Here is a 19,924-nt window from a genome sequence, read left to right as displayed (position 1 = left end):
TATGTCTTAGCAACCATTATAGCGCATTCTGGTGATATTTTTGGCAGACCACTGACTGTGCTAGACAGTGTCTTTCTACATAAAACTCATTTGATTAGGGATTACAATGTCTCACCTAAATAAGAGTTTTGAGCACGGTCACACAAGTGTGTTACATATTTTACCATACTTATATAGCGGCCTTTTCATGAAAAACATTTTCAGAGGTACTGTCTTTTTAATACTAACTATAATTCCTTTAGTTATGGTTAAAACCTCTTCTCATAATGTAACTTCTGAAATGTTTTAGCTGTTGCAGTGGACAAAATGTGACTTGTTTTGCCATTTTGACCAAATTATGCCTGTCTCTAGTAACAGATTTACTCAGTCAAACAAATTAAATCATTACTTTACACATAGTCATTGTTTTGAGAATTTATCAGTATAAGAAAAGAAAAAATGGAAAACATGTTGCGACTTTAATAAGTTTAGCAACCATTAAGAGTGCATTCTCATGAATATCTGGCAATGCTCCCAGTAAAATAGGGTTATTGTAACAGTAGCTCGATCTGGGATGCTGTATTCGGCTCGAGTGGATTTTTGCCAGATTGGATCTCACGCAGAGTGTGACCAGACCTTGAGAAATCCAAGAGAGCCGAATACAAGACCCCAATCTAGCTACAGTTATAATGACCCTTTTATTATATATCTGCTTTTTTGTTGTTGTTGTTACTGAACGAAATCTTGAACGTTTATCGATATTAAAATGGTATTAAGTGAATTTTTCTTAGCGCTATTTATAGAACTGTGTCAGGTCATGCATATTAATGAGAGTAGTCCGGCAGCATACAATACGGAAGGTACAACATGGAATTTAAAAGGTACAATACGGAATTTTTCTGCCTGTTCATATTTAATTATGAAAAACAAACAAACTTTTTTTTACAGAATTTATATAGGTCAAGGGCTGGGTTTCATATTCAATCATTTGGACAGACGAAACATGCAGGTCACACGATCAGTTAGAACAAACAAGTTCAAATATTCCAACAATGTATTTTGTGCATTGCAAGATAAAGCCATTACAAAACATCATTTTTATCTCAACCTCACCGTTTGTTCAGTCTGGAGGAATTTCTAGGTTTAAGTGGTTCTAGTCTGGAGGGAATCCACCGTACATTATTCCTTTCTACTAGATCCACATTTAATATACAGCTGTTCTAATAATTACAGGTTAGATTAATATAACTGAAATCATCCCATTTTCTTGTACTTTGCCTACTATAGTCTGAAAATATATTTGTATCAACTTTCTGGAGTTTGATAACATCATGATTTACTTATATGCCACAACAAAATGTGTATTTTGCTGTTTAAATGACCTTGTAATTTTGAGGTCTGAAAGTAAAAATACCTAATACATCTTTAAAATTCAAAACAAGAGGGCCATGAAGGCCCTGTATCGCTCACCTAACCTAGGAATCATCAAGTTTAATATTCTGACCAAATTTCATTAGGATATGGTCATGAATGTGGCCTCTACAGTGTAAACTAGCTTTTTCTTTGATTTGACCTGGTGACCTAGTTTCTGACCCTAAATGACCCAGATTCAAACCGGAACTTGAGATCATCAAGAGTTAAATTCTGACCAAGTTTCATGAAGATACATACAGTCATAAATGTGGCCTCTACAGTGTTAACAAGCTTTTTCTTTTATTTGACCTGGTGACCTAGTTTTTGACCCCAGATGACCCAGTATCAAACTCGTCCAAGATTTTTTTGAGGGTAACATTCTGACCTAGTTTCATTAAGATTGGGCCAAAAGTGTGACCTCTAGTGTGTTAACAAGCTTTTCCTTTGATTTGACCCAGTGACCTAGTTTTTGACCCCATAAGACCAAGATTAGAACATAACCTAAAGATCATCAAGACTAACATTCTGACTAAGATTCATGAAGATACAGTCATAAATGTGGCTTCTAGAGTGTTAACAAGCTTTTCCTTTGATTTGACCTAGTGATCTAGTTTTTGACCCCATCTGACCCAGATTTGAACCTGACCTATATATCATCAAGATTAACATTCTGACCAAGTTTTATTAAGATATGGTCATAAATGTGGCCTCTAGAGTGTTTACTAGCTTTTCCTTTGATTTGACCCAGTGACCTAGTTTTTGACCCTAGATGACCCAGATTTAAACTGGACCTTGAGATCATCAAGATTAAAATTCTGACCAAGTTTCATGAAGATACATACAGTCATAAATGTGGCCTCTACAGTGTTAACAAACTTTTCCTTTGATTTGAACTGGTGACCTAGTTTTTGACCCCAGATGACCGAATATCAAACTCGTCCAAGATTTTATTGAGGGTTACATTCTGACCAAGTTTCATTAAGACTGGGCCAAAATTGTGACCTCTAGAGTGTTAACAAGCTTTTCCTTTGATTTGACCTGGTGACCTTGTTTTTGATCCCAGTTGACCCAATATCAAACTCGTCCAAGATTTTATTGAGGGTTACATTCTGACCAAGTTTCATTAAGATTGGGCCAAAATTGTGACCTCTAGAGTGTTAACAAGCTTTTCCTTTGATTTGACTTGGTGACCTTGTTTTTGACCCCAGATGACCCAATATCAAACTCGTCCAAGATTTTATTGAGGGTTACATTCTGACCAAGTTTCATTAAGTTTGGGCCAAAATTGTAACCTCTAGAGTGTTAACAAGCTTTTCCTTTGATTTGACCTGGTGACCTAGTTTTTGACCCCAGATGACCCAATATCAAACTAGTCCAAGATTTTACTGAGGGTAAGAATCTGACCTAGTTTCATAAAGATTGGGCCAAAATTGTGACCTCTAGAGTGTTAACAAGCTTTTCATTCGATTTGACCTGGTGACCTAGTTTTTTACCCCAGATGACCCAATATCAAACTCGTCTAAGATTTTATTGAGGGTTACATTCTGACCAAGTTTCATTAAGATTGGGCCAAAATTGTGACCTCTAGAGTGTTAACAGTCAAATTGTTTATGACAGACGGACGACTGACGACGGACGAACAACGGACACAGGGCGATCACATAAGCTCACCTTAAGCACTTTGTGCTCAGGTGAGCTAACAAAGATGGTACAACAACACATGAAAACAATGAGATTATAAATCAACAACATCTTAACATGTATGTAGAGGTAATCTAAGGGATTGATTGAAAGTGACCGCTATAGACATGTGTCCCCTATATCCCAGGCTGTCACTGAATGAAATCAGATCTGTTCAAAACCAGTATGCATCATGCTTATTTTTAACAACATGTAAGTTCTTCACTATAAAAATAAAAAAAGTCCATTTCATACTATATATAGTTTAAAAATATTAAGTAAAATATTCACAAGTTCCAACACTAAAAACACAAAGTCATCTGCAGAATGGTGCAATTTCTCTTTCTAAAATATAAAATAAAACTGACAAGTTAGATATTAACATTTTAGGACTTGAAAAATGCATTCATGAACATGACATTGTAAACTCATTTTTATTACTTTCTCCAGATTTACCAGGTGAGCTCATAAAAATGTGAAAATAAGGGGTATATTGTATTTAAAAATGCAGTGGAAAAGATGTTCTAAAATGCTGCAAAAATGCCCCAGAATGCAGGAAATGAAGCGCTGAAACTCTGATAATTCATACATTATCCATCTTCAAACTCACTGCCTTGTCCCAGCAAAACATCTATTTATAGACGTATACTTTGAACTACCCTTCAATAACGGTCAATACTTCTTACTATAATGTTAATTTTGACACGTTTTTACTCCTGCAATGGGCAAAATATTTCTATGTTTGCAATTTGTGTTTGCAAATTACAACAGATTTACTCAAATAATCTAAATCCTAATTTCACAGGTATTGCATTGTTCTTTACCCCTTTATCATCTGAGAATTTTATTAAATATCAGAACAAAAAATGTCAATCAATTTTTTAGCTAGCTCCTGACTGTGTTAGACAGGGGTACTCTCTATATATATAAATAAAGCTAATTCAACTGTGGATTGCAATGTCTCACCTAAATATGACCATTCTGAGCAAGGTCACACATAACAAACTTTAAGGCTTTTCATGAGAAACTAAAAGCCCTTCACATACAGGTGACCTGTAATGCAGGTTAGCTTGCATATCCATTTTTTTTCAAATGTTTTCTCAAAACATGTCACAGAATTAGTGTTCAACAAATTACTGTTTAAAAATCCTCTATCTCATCTTCTGTGTAAACCTCATCTCCTTCTCCACCGAAAGGTTCAGCGTTTTCGGCAACGCTTGCAGATCCTGCTAGATTTTCTTCTGCATTCTCAAGTAACTGCACAAATAATGATTTGACAAATGAATCCAGTTTGTTCTCTTTGTCCAGTTCCTCTATCTTGTCATTGTGAACCTGTGTATAAATAAAAGGTACAAAATATGAGACAATAATTTTATACAAGAAATAATGACAAATGATAAATAAGTAAATAATAAATGTTGTAAGCACAAAATGTAACCAAGCAGAATAATAGCAGACTCAGGTTTGATTGAGTTATGGAAAATGCAACACCTCTTACATCTTTTCGCACCGGATTAAGCGGAACTCTATTACACATGTATTGACTCCATGATTCAAAAGGACCAGAAAATACAACAAGAGCTGTCTGTTGACTGCGCACTCAACTATTCAAAGAATTGGTGGAAGTACGGGGCCTTTCAATTACGCAACACCAGGCAATTAACTGGCTAGTGCTCCTGGATTACATACCAGTATTAACCTGTTCTCCACAAATAACTGCCAACTTCTACACACGAATCAGAGGTGGAGGATGAATTGACTTCAGACACAATGTCTTTTACCAAATCATAACATACGCCTCAGCCAGCAAGCGAACTCAAAGACTCCACCATTCACAATTCTGCACCCTCCCTAATTGGGCGGGGCGGGCTATCTCTGATTCAAATTCGGCCTGGTAGCTCAGTTGGTAGAGCATCAGAACGGTATTCCAAGGCCCCGGATTGAGTCCCGGTCTGGCTGCACATTTTTCTCACCCTGTGACATTTGGCACCCATTTGGGGCCTGTGATGGGCTTGAATACTAAAGCGGGGAGAAATTGTGTAGGCGGCCAGGTAGCTCAGACTTTCAAGGTCCCGGTCTGGTTGCACATTTTCCCCCCGTTCTGATATTCAATTCATATACTTAACACATTTCCCCACCATTTTGAAATTAGTCCTCGAATTTCAGTGGTTACTTTTTATACATAAGCCATTACAGGTGTCAGAGACTAACCAGTGTAATGCCGTCATGGGCCCCATATTGTCACAAGGTGAGAAAAATGTGCTTCCAGACTGTGACTCAAACCCGGGGCCTCTGGAATACTATTCCGATGTTCCTACTGAGCCATCTACACTTTCTCCCCATTTTAATATTCAAGTTCTATATCGTGACACATTAGCTCTACAGACTGTAAGAACAATTCTATTTCATATCAGTTAAAGCTTTAAATTCCTTACATAGTTAAAAGCCCACTGTAACCTATATTGGCTACCTCTTCATGCAAATATTAGTAAAGTCGTGCTAGTTACCACTTCAGGCCTTCCATTGCCATTTAATAAGTGCGTATTTCTGAATTTACTTAGTATACAACAAGTACTTTACCCAGACAACAGTTAATCCTAGTTCTTGCAGCAGCCTTATATTGGTCATTTCTTCACCTAGCATATGATGTTTCTTGTTATTGCAGAATGAATCTTGAGTCATAACTAGAAATGCTATCTTGTCACTGAAAAAATAAAGTATATATACAATGTATAGCTGCAATATTAATAAAACAATACCTTTTTGTAGAACACATATGCCCTCACCAAAAAGATGGCCTGCCGGAGGTAAAATGGAATGCAATTTTCAGTCTCATGTATACTGTGACCTTGACCTTAACACTTAAAGATCACCAAAACTATAGGGCACATTTACTGACCATAACATCATGCTATGACATCGGAGGACTGCATGCTTAACCTTGACCCTGCTAAATTTCTAAAATTGGACTGGTTCATTATTCAGTACCACTTGTGTATCAAAGGGATATTCACTGAAAATTTACTGACCAAATAGCAAACATAGATGTGCAGGCTGATCTAGGTTTGCACTGGTCGCAAAGGCATAATGACATGCTGCCAGCAGGCTAAAGGTTCAGTACTGACCAGCCATTAACAAAAAACCAATTTCATCTCATCCTATGAGATTTTACTTATCTTGTTCAATCATCCACCCATTTTACAACTTCTGACCATTGAAGGTACAGGCCTTTCCATTGATTGAAACCCATTTTAATCTCAATGTTATTGTGACCTTTAATGCTGACGCAACCACCAAAACCACAATAAGGCAGTCTGAAAGACAGCTAAATCCCCCGCAACTGGTATGGATAGTGAAAGGGTAAACATTTGACCTCGAGCTGTGACCTTGACCTTGAACTGACATGACTGGCCCATGAATTCTGCACATCGTCTAGATGAGGTGATCATTTGGCCAATGTTTCATGAAAAGCCTAAAAGGTGTTTAGGAGATACAGAGCTCAAACCTTTGACCTTGAGTTGTGACCTTGACCTTGAGTTGACATGGCTGACTCATGAGTTCTTGATAAGGTGATCATTTGACCCAAGTTTAATGAAAATCCTTCAAGGGGTTTAGGAGATACAGAATGAACACAAAATGGAAGGCTCAAACCTTTGACCTCGAGTTGTAACCTTGACCTTGAGCCGGCATGGCTGACTCATCAATTCTGCACATCGTCTTGATGAGGTGATCATTTGATCCAAGTTTCATAATTATCCTTCAAGAGGTTTTAGAGATACAGAGCGGACATGAAATGGTAGCCTCAAACCTTTGACCTGGAGTTGTGACCTTGACCTTGAACCAACATGGCTGACTCATGGGTTCTGCACATCGTCTTGATGAGGTGATCATTTGACCAAAGTTTCATGAAAATCCTTCAAAGGGTTTAGGAGATACAGAGCGGACACAAAATGTTACGGAAGGACAGAAGGAGACCATTCCTATAACCCCCCACCACTTGTGGTGGGGAATTATTCACTGACTTACTGACTGAGGAGTCTGATGCAGGAAAATTAATCAGATATTAACATACAAACATACAGGCAAATCTATTTAAACCTATCAAGAGTTTGATTGGAAACAATAACAACCGTTTCAGATCTATTTTTAAAGTCCTTAACTGTAATAATAAAAAGGTCCTTAAAAATTCCAATTCTTCTACTTTTTTTTTACTTACTTGTCATGAAAACGGGCCGCCATGCCAGCTTTTTCAGCCAACACATTGTACTGCATCTCTAAATCTGCGAAAAGACAAAAGCATAAATTAAATTACATAGTATCTGACAACTACAGAAAATACAATACTATGAAGTCTTAACCCTTAACATGCTGGACACGACTGGTTTGCTGTTGCGACCAGTGTAGATCATGATCTGCACTGTTCGCTATTCAGCCAGTATCTTTTTGATAAGCACCCCTTTTAACAGTAAATGGTACTGTCTAAATTGGAAGATGGACAAGTTCATTATAGAAAATTAGCAGGGTAAGGTATAAGGAAGTGGACCCATACTGACTCTGCAATGTCACCATCAATATTTAACAGTTTGACTTAAATAATTCTTGTAAATTGCTTCACAGCAACTGAAACCTTATTTTTTTTCCCAAGGTATTGGTTGGAAACCTGTTTCCAGACAAAATTCAATGTTTTTTGTTCATTATTTTCTTAAACCATAGTACAGTTTCATCAAAATACATTCAGTGATTTTGAAGACGACATGCACGGCAGACACAGCTCGAGACCTTCTTGCTCAGGTGAGCTCAAAATGAATATGCCAATGACCAAGAGACTTATCATGCCTTATGTTGGCCAAGAAGCTTATCTTGCTTTATGTCGACCGAGAGGATTATCTTGCTTTATGTCGACCGAGAGGATTATCTTGCTTTTATGTAGACTTTTGCTTTATGCAGACCGAGAGGCTTATCTTGCTTCATGAAGACCGAGAGGCTTACCTTGCTTTATGTAGACTGAGAGGATTATCTTGCTTTATGTAGAACGAGGGGCTTATCTTGCTTTATGTCGACTGAGAGGATTATCTAGCTTTTATGTAGACTCTTGCTTTATGTAGACCGAGGGGCTTATCTTGCTTTATGTTGACCGAGAGGCTTATCTTGCTTTATGAAGACCGAGAGGCTTATCTTGCTTTATGAAGACCGTGAGGATTATCTTGCTTTATGAAGACCGAGGGGCTTATCTTGCTTTATGTTGACCAAGAGGATTATCTTGCTTTTATGTAGACTCTTGCTTTATGTAGACCGAGGGGCTGATCTTGCTTCATGAAGACTGAGCGGCTTACCTTGCTTTATGTAGACCGAGAGGATTATCTTGCTTTATGTAGAACAAGGGGCTTATCTTGCTTTATGTCAACTGAGAGGATTATCTAGCTTTTATGTAGACTCTTGCTTTATGTAGACCGAGGGGCTTATCTTGCTTTATGTTGACCGAGAGGCTTATCTTTTTTTATGTAGACCTAGAGGCTTATCTTGCTTTATGTAATCCGAGGGGCTTATCTTGCTTTATGTAGACCGAGAGGCTTATCTTGCTTTATGTAGACCGAGGGTCTTATCTTGCTTTATGCAGACCGAGAGACTTATCTTGCATTATGTAGACCGAGGGGCTTATCTTGCCCTATGTAGACCGAGAGGCCAATCTTGCTTTATGTAGACCGAGGGGCTTATCTTGCTTTATGTAGACTGAAAAGCTTATCTTGCTTTATGTAGACCGAGAGGCTTATCTTGCTTTATGTAGACCGAAAGGCTCATCATGCTTTATGTAGACCGAGAGGCTTTATTATCTTACTTTATTACAGGTCACAGGCTTTTATTGCTTAATGTAAGCTAGCTTTATACCGATAGCGGCTTTATTATCTTGCATTATGTCAGCAGTTTGGCTTCTCTTGCTTACTGTCGATCAAGAGACTTATCTTGCCTGATGCTGGCTAAGAGGCTCATCTTGCTTTATGTTGACTGAGAGGCTTATTTTGCTTTATGTTGACCGAGAGGCTTTATTTCTTGCTATACGTCAACCAAGTGGTTTATGTTGCTATATGTCGACCAAGTGGTTTATCTTGCTATATGTCGACTAAGTCATTTATCTTGCTTTATGTTGAATAAAAGGCTTATCTAAATGCTATATGTCAACCAAGTGGTTCATCTTGCTACAATATCTACCAAGTGGTTTATCTTGCTATATGTCAATCAAGTGGTTTATCTTTCTATAAATCAACTAAGTCGTTTATCTTGCTTTATGTTGAACAAAAGGCTTATATGAATGCTATATGTCAACCAAGTGGTTTATCTTGCTATATGTCAACCAAGTGGTTGATCTTGCTATATGTCAACAAAGTGGTTTATCTTGCTTTATTTTGAACAATAGTCTTACCTTGCTACATATGTCAATTAAGTGGTTTATCTTGGTATATGTCAACCAAGTGGTTTATCTTGGTATATGTCAATCAAGTGGTTTATCTTGCTATATGTCAACCAAGTGGTTTACCTTGGTATATGTCAATCAAGTGGTTTATCTTGCTATATGTCAATCAAGTGTTTTATCTTTGTAGATCAACCAAGTGGTTTATCTTGCTTTATTTTGAACAATAGTCTTACCTTGCTACATATGTCAATCAAGTGGTTTATCTTGGTATATGTCAACCAAGTGGTTTATCTTGGTATATGTCAACCAAGTGGTTTATCTTGCTATATGTCAATCAAGTGGTTTATCTTGGTATATGTCAATCAAGTGGTTTATCTTTGTATATCAACCAAGTGGTTTATCTTGCTTTATTTTGAACAATAGTCTTACCTTGCTATATGTCAATCAAGTGGTTTATTTTGATATATGTCAATCAAGTGGTTTATCTTTGTATATCAACCAAGTGGTTTATCTTGCTTTATTTTGAACAATAGTCTTACCTTGCAACATATGTCAACCAAGTGGTTTATCTTGGTATATGTCAACCAAGTGGTTTATCTTGCTTTATTTTGAACAAGCCTTATCTTGCTTGATGTCAACCAAGTGTCTTATATTGCTTTATGTCAACTGAAAGGCTTATCTTGCTTTATGTTGTCTGAAAGGCTTATCCTTCATTCTGTCAACCAAAGGGCCTATCTTGCTTTAAATCAACCATCTTTCTTTATATAAGCTGACAGTCTTATCTTGCTTTATGTGGACTGAAAGGCTTATCTTGCTTTGTGTCAACTAAGACACTTATCTTGCTTTATATCGACCAAGGGGCTTATCTTGTCTGATGACAACAGAAAGGCTTAAGCTCTTTAGTGTTATCAAACTAACTTACAACAGCCAGAACCTGTAGGTCTATGTTTTTCCTGGATGTGTGATGGATCCCCCAGGATTCTGGTGAATACTGGTAGTATCACTGCATGAGTACCTGAAGACAGATAACAAATATAAAGTAAAGTTGTAGTTCTGCATGTTCAAATGATCTGTTTTTCTACAAAGTAGAATTTAACTTAAGAAATCAAGGTAAGTTAAGAAAAACTGGCCAGTAAAAACTAGAGCTACAGCTGAATTTTGTTTGCTCGAACTCAATAGGTCAGGCAAAATTTGTTTGAGTTATCAGTAGCTTCAGCAATCGAAAAATATATGTTACTATATCAGGGTTCCAATAAAGCAGAGAAATTATTATTATTATTTTTTTTTTTTTTTTGATTTAACGTCGCACCAACATGCTTTATTTCATCACGAGCGGGCACCTAGGTAAAACCACCGACCTTCCGTAAGCCAGCTGGATGGCGGCAGTGAAATTAAAATTAAAATTCCCTGACGTTTCCCTGACCAATTTTCCCTGACAGAAACACTTTGTGTTCACAGAAGACTAGCTGGTCATAGATCAATAAAAAATGTTGACCTCAATCCTCCCTATCAGCTAAATTTTACCACCTTTCTTGTTATAATGATAACAAGGGTGTAAAGAAAGTTTTTTTCCAGTTAAACAAACTGCTGTATCATTGTAGTGAGATGTAACAGACAATAAGAAAGGTCCATATTATTTACTGAAAGACTATCTATGACCATGTTTTGGGTTTTACTACTGGATAAGTTCAGACAAATGAATGACATTCTGTGAAAGTTTGCCCTTATTCATACATGATTTCTATAGAAAACAGCACTTTTTTCACTAAAATTTAATGTTACTGCAGTAGGCTCCTAATGCAGCCTTAATAACACACTCATATATGCTGCAATATACATGTATTAAGAAGAAATTTGTTTTGTTCGCTCACCTGTCACAAAGTGACAAGGTGAGCTTTTGTGATCGCGCGGCGTCCGTCGTCCGTCGTCCGTGCGTGCGTGCGTGCGTCCGTAAACTTTTGCTTGTGACCACTCTAGAGGTCACATTTTTCATGGGATCTTTATGAAAGTTGGTCAGAATGTTCATCTTGATGATATCTAGGTCAAGTTCGAAACTGGGTCACGTGCCATCAAAAACTAGGTCAGTAGGTCTAAAAATAGAAAAACCTTGTGACCTCTCTAGAGGCCATATATTTCACAAGATCTTCATGAAAATTGGTCAGAATGTTCACCTTGATGATATCTAGGTCAAGTTCGAAACTGGGTCACGTTCCATCAAAAACTAGGTCAGTAGGTCTAAAAATAGAAAAACCTTGTGACCTCTCTAGAGGCCATATATTTCACAAGATCTTCATGAAAATTGGTCAGAATGTTCACCTTGATGATATCTAGGTCAAGTTCGAAACTGGGTCACGTGGGGTTAAAAACTAGGTCAGTAGGTCAAATAATAGAAAACCTTGTGACCTCTCTAAAGGCCATATTTTTCATGGGATCTGTATGAAAGTTGGTCTGAATGTTCATCTTGATGATATCTAGGTCAAGTTCGAAACTGGGTCACGTGCGGTCAAAAACTAGGTCAGTAGGGCTAAAAATATAAAAACCTTGTGACCTCTCTAGAGGCCATATATTTCATGAGATCTTCATGAAAATTGGTCAGAATGTTCATCTTGATGATATCTAGGTCAAGTTCGAAAGTGGGTCACGTGCCATCAAAAACTAGGTCAGTAGGTCAAATAATAGAAAAACCTTGTGACCTCTCTAGAGGCCATATTTTTCATGGGATCTGTATGAAAGTTGGTCAGAATGTTCATCTTGATGATATCTAGGTCAAGTTCGAAAGTGGGTCACGTGCCATCAAAAACTAGGTCAGTAGGTCAAATAATAGAAAAACCTTGTGACCTCTCTAAAGGCCATATTTTTCATGGGATCTGTATGAAAATTGATCTGAATGTTCATCTTGATGATATCTAGGTCAAGTTCGAAACAGGGTCATGTGCGGTCAAAAACTAGGTCAGTAGGTCTAAAAATAGAAAAACCTTGTGACCTCTCTAGAGGCCATACTTGTGAATGGATCTCCATAAAAATTGGTCAGAATGTTCACCTTGATGATATCTAGGTCAAGTTTGAAACAGGGTCACGTGCCTTAAAAAACTAGGTCAGTAGGTCAAATAATAGAAAAACCTTGTGACCTCTCTAGAGGCCATACTTTTCATGGGATCTGTATGAAAGTTGGTCTGAATGTTCATCTTGATGATATCTAGGTCAAGTTCGAAACTGGGTCAACTGCTTTCAAAAACTAGGTCAGTAGGTCTAAAATTATTAAAATCTTTTGACCTCTCTAGAGGCCATATTTTTCAATGGATCTTCATGAAAATTGATCTGAATATTCACCTTGATGATATCTAGGTCAGTTTCGAAACTGGGTCACATGCGGTCAAAAACTAGGCCAGTAGGTATAAAAATAGAAAAACCTTGTGACCTCTCTAGAGGCCATATTTTTCATGAGATCTTCATGAAAATTAGCGAGAATGTTCACCTTGATGATATCTATGTAAAGTTCAAAACAGGGTCACGTACCTTCGAAAACTAGGTCAATAGGTCAAATAATAGAAAATCCTTGTGACCTCTCTAGAGACCATATTTTTCAATGGATCTTCATGAAAATTGGTCAGAATTTTTATCTTGATAATATCTAGGTCAGGTTCAAAACTGGGTCACATGAGCTCAAAAACTAGGTCACTATGTCAAATAATAGAAAAAACGACGTCATACTCAAAACTGGGTCATGTGGGAAGAGGTGAGCGATTCAGGACCATCATGGTCCTCTTGTTTTATATTACAGCAGTTCAGTTTGCATTGTAAAAATAATAAGGCTTTCATTTTTTTATTGTTTGGTTTACAAACCGCAGGATGACACATGGTCATAGGAGGAGGGGAAAAAAAATAAAATAAAAAAACAGAATCAGACCTTTTTTTTCTCCGTCATGTCCGCAGGAAACAGACCTTTGAAAAGAATATGGGTAAATTCTACATAACATCACACAGGCTGCATGTTATATTCTTCTTTCCCATATTTGATGCTTTTTCCTTCAAAAATATCTGTGACCTTGGTTATATTTGATTAAAAACTAGAAGATGCTTTTGCAAAAAAGCGCATGTCTCCCCCAATGCAAAGTGGTATAGGCAAGAAGTCAATAGGAGTCAGGAGCGAAAGTCAAAGAGACACTGATGGTTGGCTGCAATAGGGATCATCTACTTGGCATGTCCAGTCATCCTGCTAAGTTTCAACACTCTTGGCCTAGTGGTTCTCAAGTCACTGTTCAGGCTCCTGTGACCTTGACCTTTGATCAAGTGACCCCAAAATAAATAGGGGTCATCTACTCTGCATGTCCAATCATCCTATTAAGTTTCAACATTCTAGGTCAAGTGGTTCTCAAGTTATTTTCCAGAAATGATTTCACATGACCAGGCCCCTGTGACCTTGACCTTTAATAGACTGACCCAAAAATCAATAGGGGTCATCTACTCTGCATGTTCAGTTATCCTATGAAGTTTCAACATTCTGGATCAAGAGGTTCTCAAGTTATTGATCGGAAAAGGTTATCAATGTTCAGGCCCCTGTGACCTTGACCTTTAACAGAATAACCCCAAAATCGATAGGGGTCATCTACTCTGCATGAGCAATCATCCTATGAAGTTTCAACATTCTGGGTTGAGTGGTTCTCAAGTTACTGACCGGAAATTGTTTTCCATGTTCAGGCCCCTGTGACCTTGACCTTTAATAGAGTGACCCCAAAATTAATTGGGGTCATTTATTATGTATGTCCAATTATCCTATAAAGATTTAACATTCTGGGTCAAGAGGTTCTCAAGTTATTGATCAGAAACGGTTTTCCATGTTCAGACCCCTGTGACCTTGACCTTTAACAGAGTGACCCCAAAATCAATAGGGGTCATCTACTCTGCATGACCAATCATCCTATTAAGTTTCAACATTCCGGGTCGAGTTGTTCTGAAGTTACTGACCGGAAATGGTTTTCAATGTTCAGGCTCCTGTGACCTTGACCTTTAACAGAGTGACCCCAAAATCGATAGGGGTCATCTACTTTGCATGTACAATCATCCTATAAAGTTTCAACATTCTGGGTCAAGTGGTACTCAAGTTATTGATTGGAAATGGTTCTCAATGTTCAGGCCCCTGTGACCTTTACCCTTTAACAGAGTGACCCCAAAAACAATAAGGGTCATCTACTCTACATGACCAATCATCCTATGTAGTTTCAACATTCTGGGTAAAGTGGTTCTCTAGTTATTGATCGGAAATGGTTTTCAATGTTCAGGCCCCTGTGACCTTGACCATTGACGGAGCGACCCCAAAATCAATAGGGGTCATCTACTCTTCATGACCAATCATCCTATTAAGTTTCAACATTCTGGGTCAAGTGGTTCTCTAGTTATTGATCGGAAATCATTTTCAATGTTCAGGCCCGTGACCTTGACCTTTGACGGAGTGACCCCAAAATCAATAGGGGTCATCTACTCTTCATGACCAATCATCCTATTAAGTTTCAACATTCTGGGTCAAGTGGTTCTCTAGTTATTGATCGGAAATGGTTTTCAATGTTCAGGCCCCTGTGACCTTGACCTTTGACGGAGTGACACCAAAATCAATAGGGGTCATCTACTCTTCATGACCAATCATCCTATTAAGTTTCAACATTCTGGGTCAAGTGGTTCTCTAGTTATTGATCGGAAATGGTTTTCAATGTTCAGGCCCCTGTGACCTTGACCTTTGACAGAGTGACCCCAAAAACAATAGGGGTCGTCTACTACAGCAGCCCTACAACCCTATGAAGTTTGAAGGTTCTAGGTCAAATGGTTCTCCAGTTATTGCTCCGAAATGAAGTGTGACGTACGGACGGACGGACAGGGCAAAAACAATATGTCTCCCCCAGAGGGGGGGGGGGGGGGGGGGGGGGGGGGGGAGAGACATAATGAGCCTTGGGGTTTGTCATAGCTGCTTAAGAAAAGATTTTGTCTTAGTATTTCTGTAAAATTACATTAATATACAGCTGGGCAGTTAGCTTAACATTTTTCTTGAAAGGACAATATTATATACACAAAAATTATTCTCACAAATTAAATAAGTTGAAAATCATTTAATTTTGTGGGCATGAAATTTTGTGGTTTATGTCAAAACGGCAATTTCTTGGGGATATAAAGTCGTGGATTTCAACTTTTGAACATAAAATGAATGGGAATTTTACTTGTTTGTTGGGAATAAATTCTGTGGATTGATTCAACCATGAAACTTAGTCCCTCACAAATATCAATGATTTCACAGTATTTGAAAACTTTCAAATAGTCAAGCTACATGGATGAAGTTAAGGTTCCTAAGTATGACCGTCAGAAAAATTATCAAAGAATCCAATTTTTACACAAGAACTTGTGCTGATATGACACTATTCAAAACAAACTTGCACTTGTTTCCAGTAAACACCTGAGAAAATTAAAAGACTGCAATCAGAAATACCTGTATCACCAATTCTCCAATCCATTTCCTCATCAACTGGAAGGGTAGTTTGAGGTAAAAATTTTCGTATAGTGAATACCATCTCAATGATTCTTATACACCTTGTTGCTTTCAGTCGATCTTCAACCTTCATTTCTGAAAATAACCAAACTGTATGCATTATTTAAGAAAAAAATATATGAAAAATAGTGATTTGTTGCTGAATAAAATCAGTGTTTGTCATTCATATTCATTGTGAAGAATTTATATCTTGAAGGCAGAATCCAAACGAAACAATAATTATTATTCAGATGGACAATCAATGTTTTTATCAATGGTCAAGTCACTGTTCAAGATATATTATTTCGATTCTTATATGTTATCACGGCTAGCTATGTACATCACTGAAAACACTTACAAAATATTTGCGTGAATTCTGTGGTTTTCATTCCCTGCCTGCCGCTATGTTTGATGCTATGGCGTAATACTTGGAACATACAAACAGCACATGTGTTGCATAGTAACACCCAGTTTAAGTTTTCTTTGTTTAACCTTTAGCCTTCTGGCATCAAACAATCCTGCCTTTGCGACCAATGCAGACCAAGATCAACCTGCACATCTGGATTCTGTACGGTACCAGAACAAACCTGTTCTCGCAAGTAACTGCTAACTTTCCCACATGAATCAGAGATGAAGGACGCATGATTTCAGACACAATCATCATGGAGAACATATGGCCCAGCCGAGGATCAAACTCATAACCCCTCTGTCCATATATATGCTCTCCCTATTGAGCTAAGCGGGCAGGTAAACATCATTTTGAAAAATAAATGGTATTGCCCAAAGTGAATGATGGACCAGTCCACTTGTTTTGTTTGTTTGTTTTGGGTTTAACGCTGTTTTTCAACAGTATTTCAGTCATGTAACGGCGTGCAGTTAACCTAACCAGTTTTCCTGGATTCTGTACTAGTACAAACCTGTTCTCCGCAAGTAACTGCCAACTTCCCCATGTGAATCAGAGGTGGAGGACTAATTTTAATGATTTCAGACACAATGTCTTTAACAGACAGGGAGAACATACGCCCCGCCCGAGGATCCTGCGATCTGTAGACCATCGCTCTACCTAATGTGCTAAGTGGGCGGGCCCAGTCCATTTAAGAAACTTAACAAGTTTAAGGTTAATATGGAAATAAATCAGGTCATGTTAGAATGATGTATTCAACATTGATCATTATACAAGAGTTAAAAAAAAGTAAATGCTCTTTGCTTATCATTGTAAAATAGACAATCATGTTTTCTCCTCAGAGGCCTAAAAGCACTGGTATAACTGTTTTTAAAAGTATAGAAACTTTTTCTTGGTACCGCTTCCTATTAAAAATTGGGCAAAAGTGTGCTGTAAGTTGAGTATCATGGTTAAGCATTCACCAACCTTAAAACTAATCATTTAGGATCTCAGTGGGATTGGAACCGAGACCCACCTATTCCACAGCACAAAAAAAAGCTTTAGCTCAACGCTCTGGAACACTGTATCATGGTGGAATTTTCCATGTATGAAGATTAATTAAACCATGCTGAATTTGAACTTGACCCCTATAAAATCCTACCCTTGGTTTTTACATAAGCTACCTATAGGCCAAGTTTAATTTCAATATATCAATGCAAAGTAGTAATTGAGTGGAAACTGTTTTTTTCACTCTATTTTTAGCAACAGTGACCTTGACCTTGACCAAGTGGTCACATATGCAATCCCAAACTCCATCTAAGCAAGCTACCTTTTTACCACGTTTCATCTGAATCAGTCACATCTAACTCAAGTTATTGACCAGAAACCAAAAGTTAATGCCACCGGCCCTCCAATGACATTGGTAAATCTAACAACCAGTTCTTTTTAAACCTGGTAGTCACTCCTGCATATATTAACAGTACCTCTAACTCATTTATATTCTACATGAAAATGTCTTTGTAATACACTAGTGTAATTAAGGTAATGTATTAGGCCCATAATAGCGTACCTCCTTTTTGAAGAGTATTCAATTTCTACCTTAAACCTACTTTGACTGCAATTTTCGGGGGGCGTAGGTTCAAGCCCCACTGGGACCAAATTTTTTCCCCTTATTTTCATTTTTTTCTTGTAAGTTTTTACTTCTTTCAAGACTTTTTATTGATTTATTGTACAAAAGTGGAAAAAATTCATTTGATAAGCGAAATCTTGCTGTTCAAAGTGAATTTACATTTGAAACAGAAGGGGTAGAGTTAGACATCTTTTAAAATACTGAGTTACATGCGGTAAAAGTTCTCTATTTTGCCTTTATTCTTTAGATTACATATTGTGGAAGAAATGTAGGTAGGTTTTACTTCTGCCCCAAGGTTATTTTTGAATGAAGTGGGCAAAATTCAAAACAGACCCGCAGGATTCGATCTTAATTTTTCAATTTTGGAGTTAGAATTCTGTCTCATTAAATCCGTTTACTCGAGGCACCCTAGAAATAATGATACTGACAGTTTTTATTTTAAGTTTTATAATTGTTTACCAATAGTTTGATGTTTCTTTCATTAAAAAATAATGGCATAATGAATTCTTTGCAAACGTTTTGGACAAAGGCCCCCGCTTTGAAATCTGTCTCTACTTGAGCTTGAGGAAATACCATAAATTACACAAAATTTATAAAAAACAGCACGATAAAAGTTTTTAAAAATTTGCAATTAAGTGTGAAGCATGGTCAACTTTAAGAATATACCCAGAAAATGCCATTTTTTAAACATTACTATTAGGGGCCTAATACCTTAAGCTTTGACGTCAACGTCATTTATAGTATAGATGTTGGTCAAATTGACCCGTTTATATAGTAAAAGAAAGTAGAATTTTTGATGTTTCGACAGGAAAAGCTTAATTGTGATAAAAAGAATATTACATTTGTGACTTTCAACATTGAATTTATTAAACTTATCGAAAAAAATTGTTTAATTCAACTTGTTTAAAATAAATTCAATATGAAAAGACACTCGTGTAATATCCCCTATTTCTCAATGTTAAGATGCCACAGTACTTTATGCCTATACTTCTGAAACAAAGCATTGAAAATTGAAAAAACAAACCAGTTACAATGCCAAGGAACAACGGTGCAAAAATATATTCGCTGAAGTTGACAGCAACTTTGTCTATATAAATTAGATGTACAAACATCTCCAACAGCATGAGAATGTCAATGTTGTAAAAGTTCTCCCTCAAATGCAACTCTACCTGAAAAATGAAAAAAACAAAATTATAATGCTGCTAAGGTATCTGTCCTCCTTACATGTACATGTATTTCATGTATAGTCTATGTACTTACAAAGAGAGAAACAGCTTTCAATTAGAGAAGTCAAAACCTTTAAATGTATACCAGTATGTAGTTATTTATAATCAAATGATGAAAATTATGGAACTCTGACTTGTCTGCTATACATAAATCAAATCATGCAGGGCTATTTTTCTTCTAAAGTAGGGGCAGTTTTTGCCTCTTCCCCTTAAAAAGTTTCCTTTTTCCTAACACTCAGCCCGTCCCTAGATTTGCCACCTAATGCCACTCTTTGCCACTTATTTCCATGAAAAACAGGTGGCAATTGGTGGAAATAGGTGACATTAGTTGGCGTTTGGTGTAATTCAGCTCTTTTTTCACCTAAGTGGTAAATTTGCCACCAAAAGCCACCTTATTTTGGTGGCATTAAGGTGGCATTAGGTGTAAATTTGAACATAGTTTTTCTTTATGGTGGTAGAAAGGTGTAAATTGGTGGAAAGTAGAACATAGTTTTTTTTTCATGGTGAAAATCGAGTGGCGTTTAGTGGAAAATAGGGACTTAGCAAATTTTCTTGGTGGCAAATAGGTGGAAAAAAAACTTAGAAATTTTTGTGATGTTTGATTTAAAAGAGAACTGTAAGAAATTGGATTACCCTGTACAAAAATCTTCACATGGACTCGGGTTGGAATCAAGTTATAATGGACACTAAACTT

The 19,924-nt window shown here is 37.1% G+C and overlaps 1 protein-coding gene across 1 annotated transcript; it reads right to left on the bottom strand.

Annotated features, from left to right (window-relative positions):
* Positions 1-1,019: 1,019 nt before the first annotated feature.
* LOC123559852 (uncharacterized) lies at positions 1,020-19,242 on the bottom strand. The gene is made up of 6 exons (XM_053552379.1): positions 19,029-19,242; positions 15,954-16,088; positions 10,404-10,496; positions 7,289-7,352; positions 5,653-5,776; positions 1,020-4,404 (listed from the first exon to the last, which is right to left on the bottom strand). The coding sequence occupies exons 1-6, from the start codon at positions 19,126-19,128 to the stop codon at positions 4,213-4,215; spliced, it is 708 nt and encodes a 235-aa protein (XP_053408354.1). The 5' UTR covers positions 19,129-19,242; the 3' UTR covers positions 1,020-4,212.
* Positions 19,243-19,924: the final 682 nt, after the last annotated feature.

The sequence above is a fragment of the Mercenaria mercenaria genome, chromosome 10 (assembly GCF_021730395.1).
Source record: "Mercenaria mercenaria strain notata chromosome 10, MADL_Memer_1, whole genome shotgun sequence".
NCBI lineage: Eukaryota > Metazoa > Mollusca > Bivalvia > Venerida > Veneridae > Mercenaria > Mercenaria mercenaria.
This window is presented reverse-complemented; position numbering and strand designations above follow the sequence as displayed.

Bases quoted from the DNA above. Each gene is read 5' to 3' on its own strand.
- LOC123559852 (XM_053552379.1), bottom strand. From the start codon at position 19,128: ATGCTGTTGGAGATGTTTGTACATCTAATTTATATAGACAAAGTTGCT. The intron at 16,089-19,028 runs GTTTGTTTTTTC...GGTTATTTTCAG, and splicing joins GTTCCTTGGCATTGTAACTG to AAATGAAGGTTGAAGATCGA. The intron at 7,353-10,403 runs GTAAGTTAGTTT...GTCTTTTCGCAG, and splicing joins ACCTACAGGTTCTGGCTGTT to ATTTAGAGATGCAGTACAAT.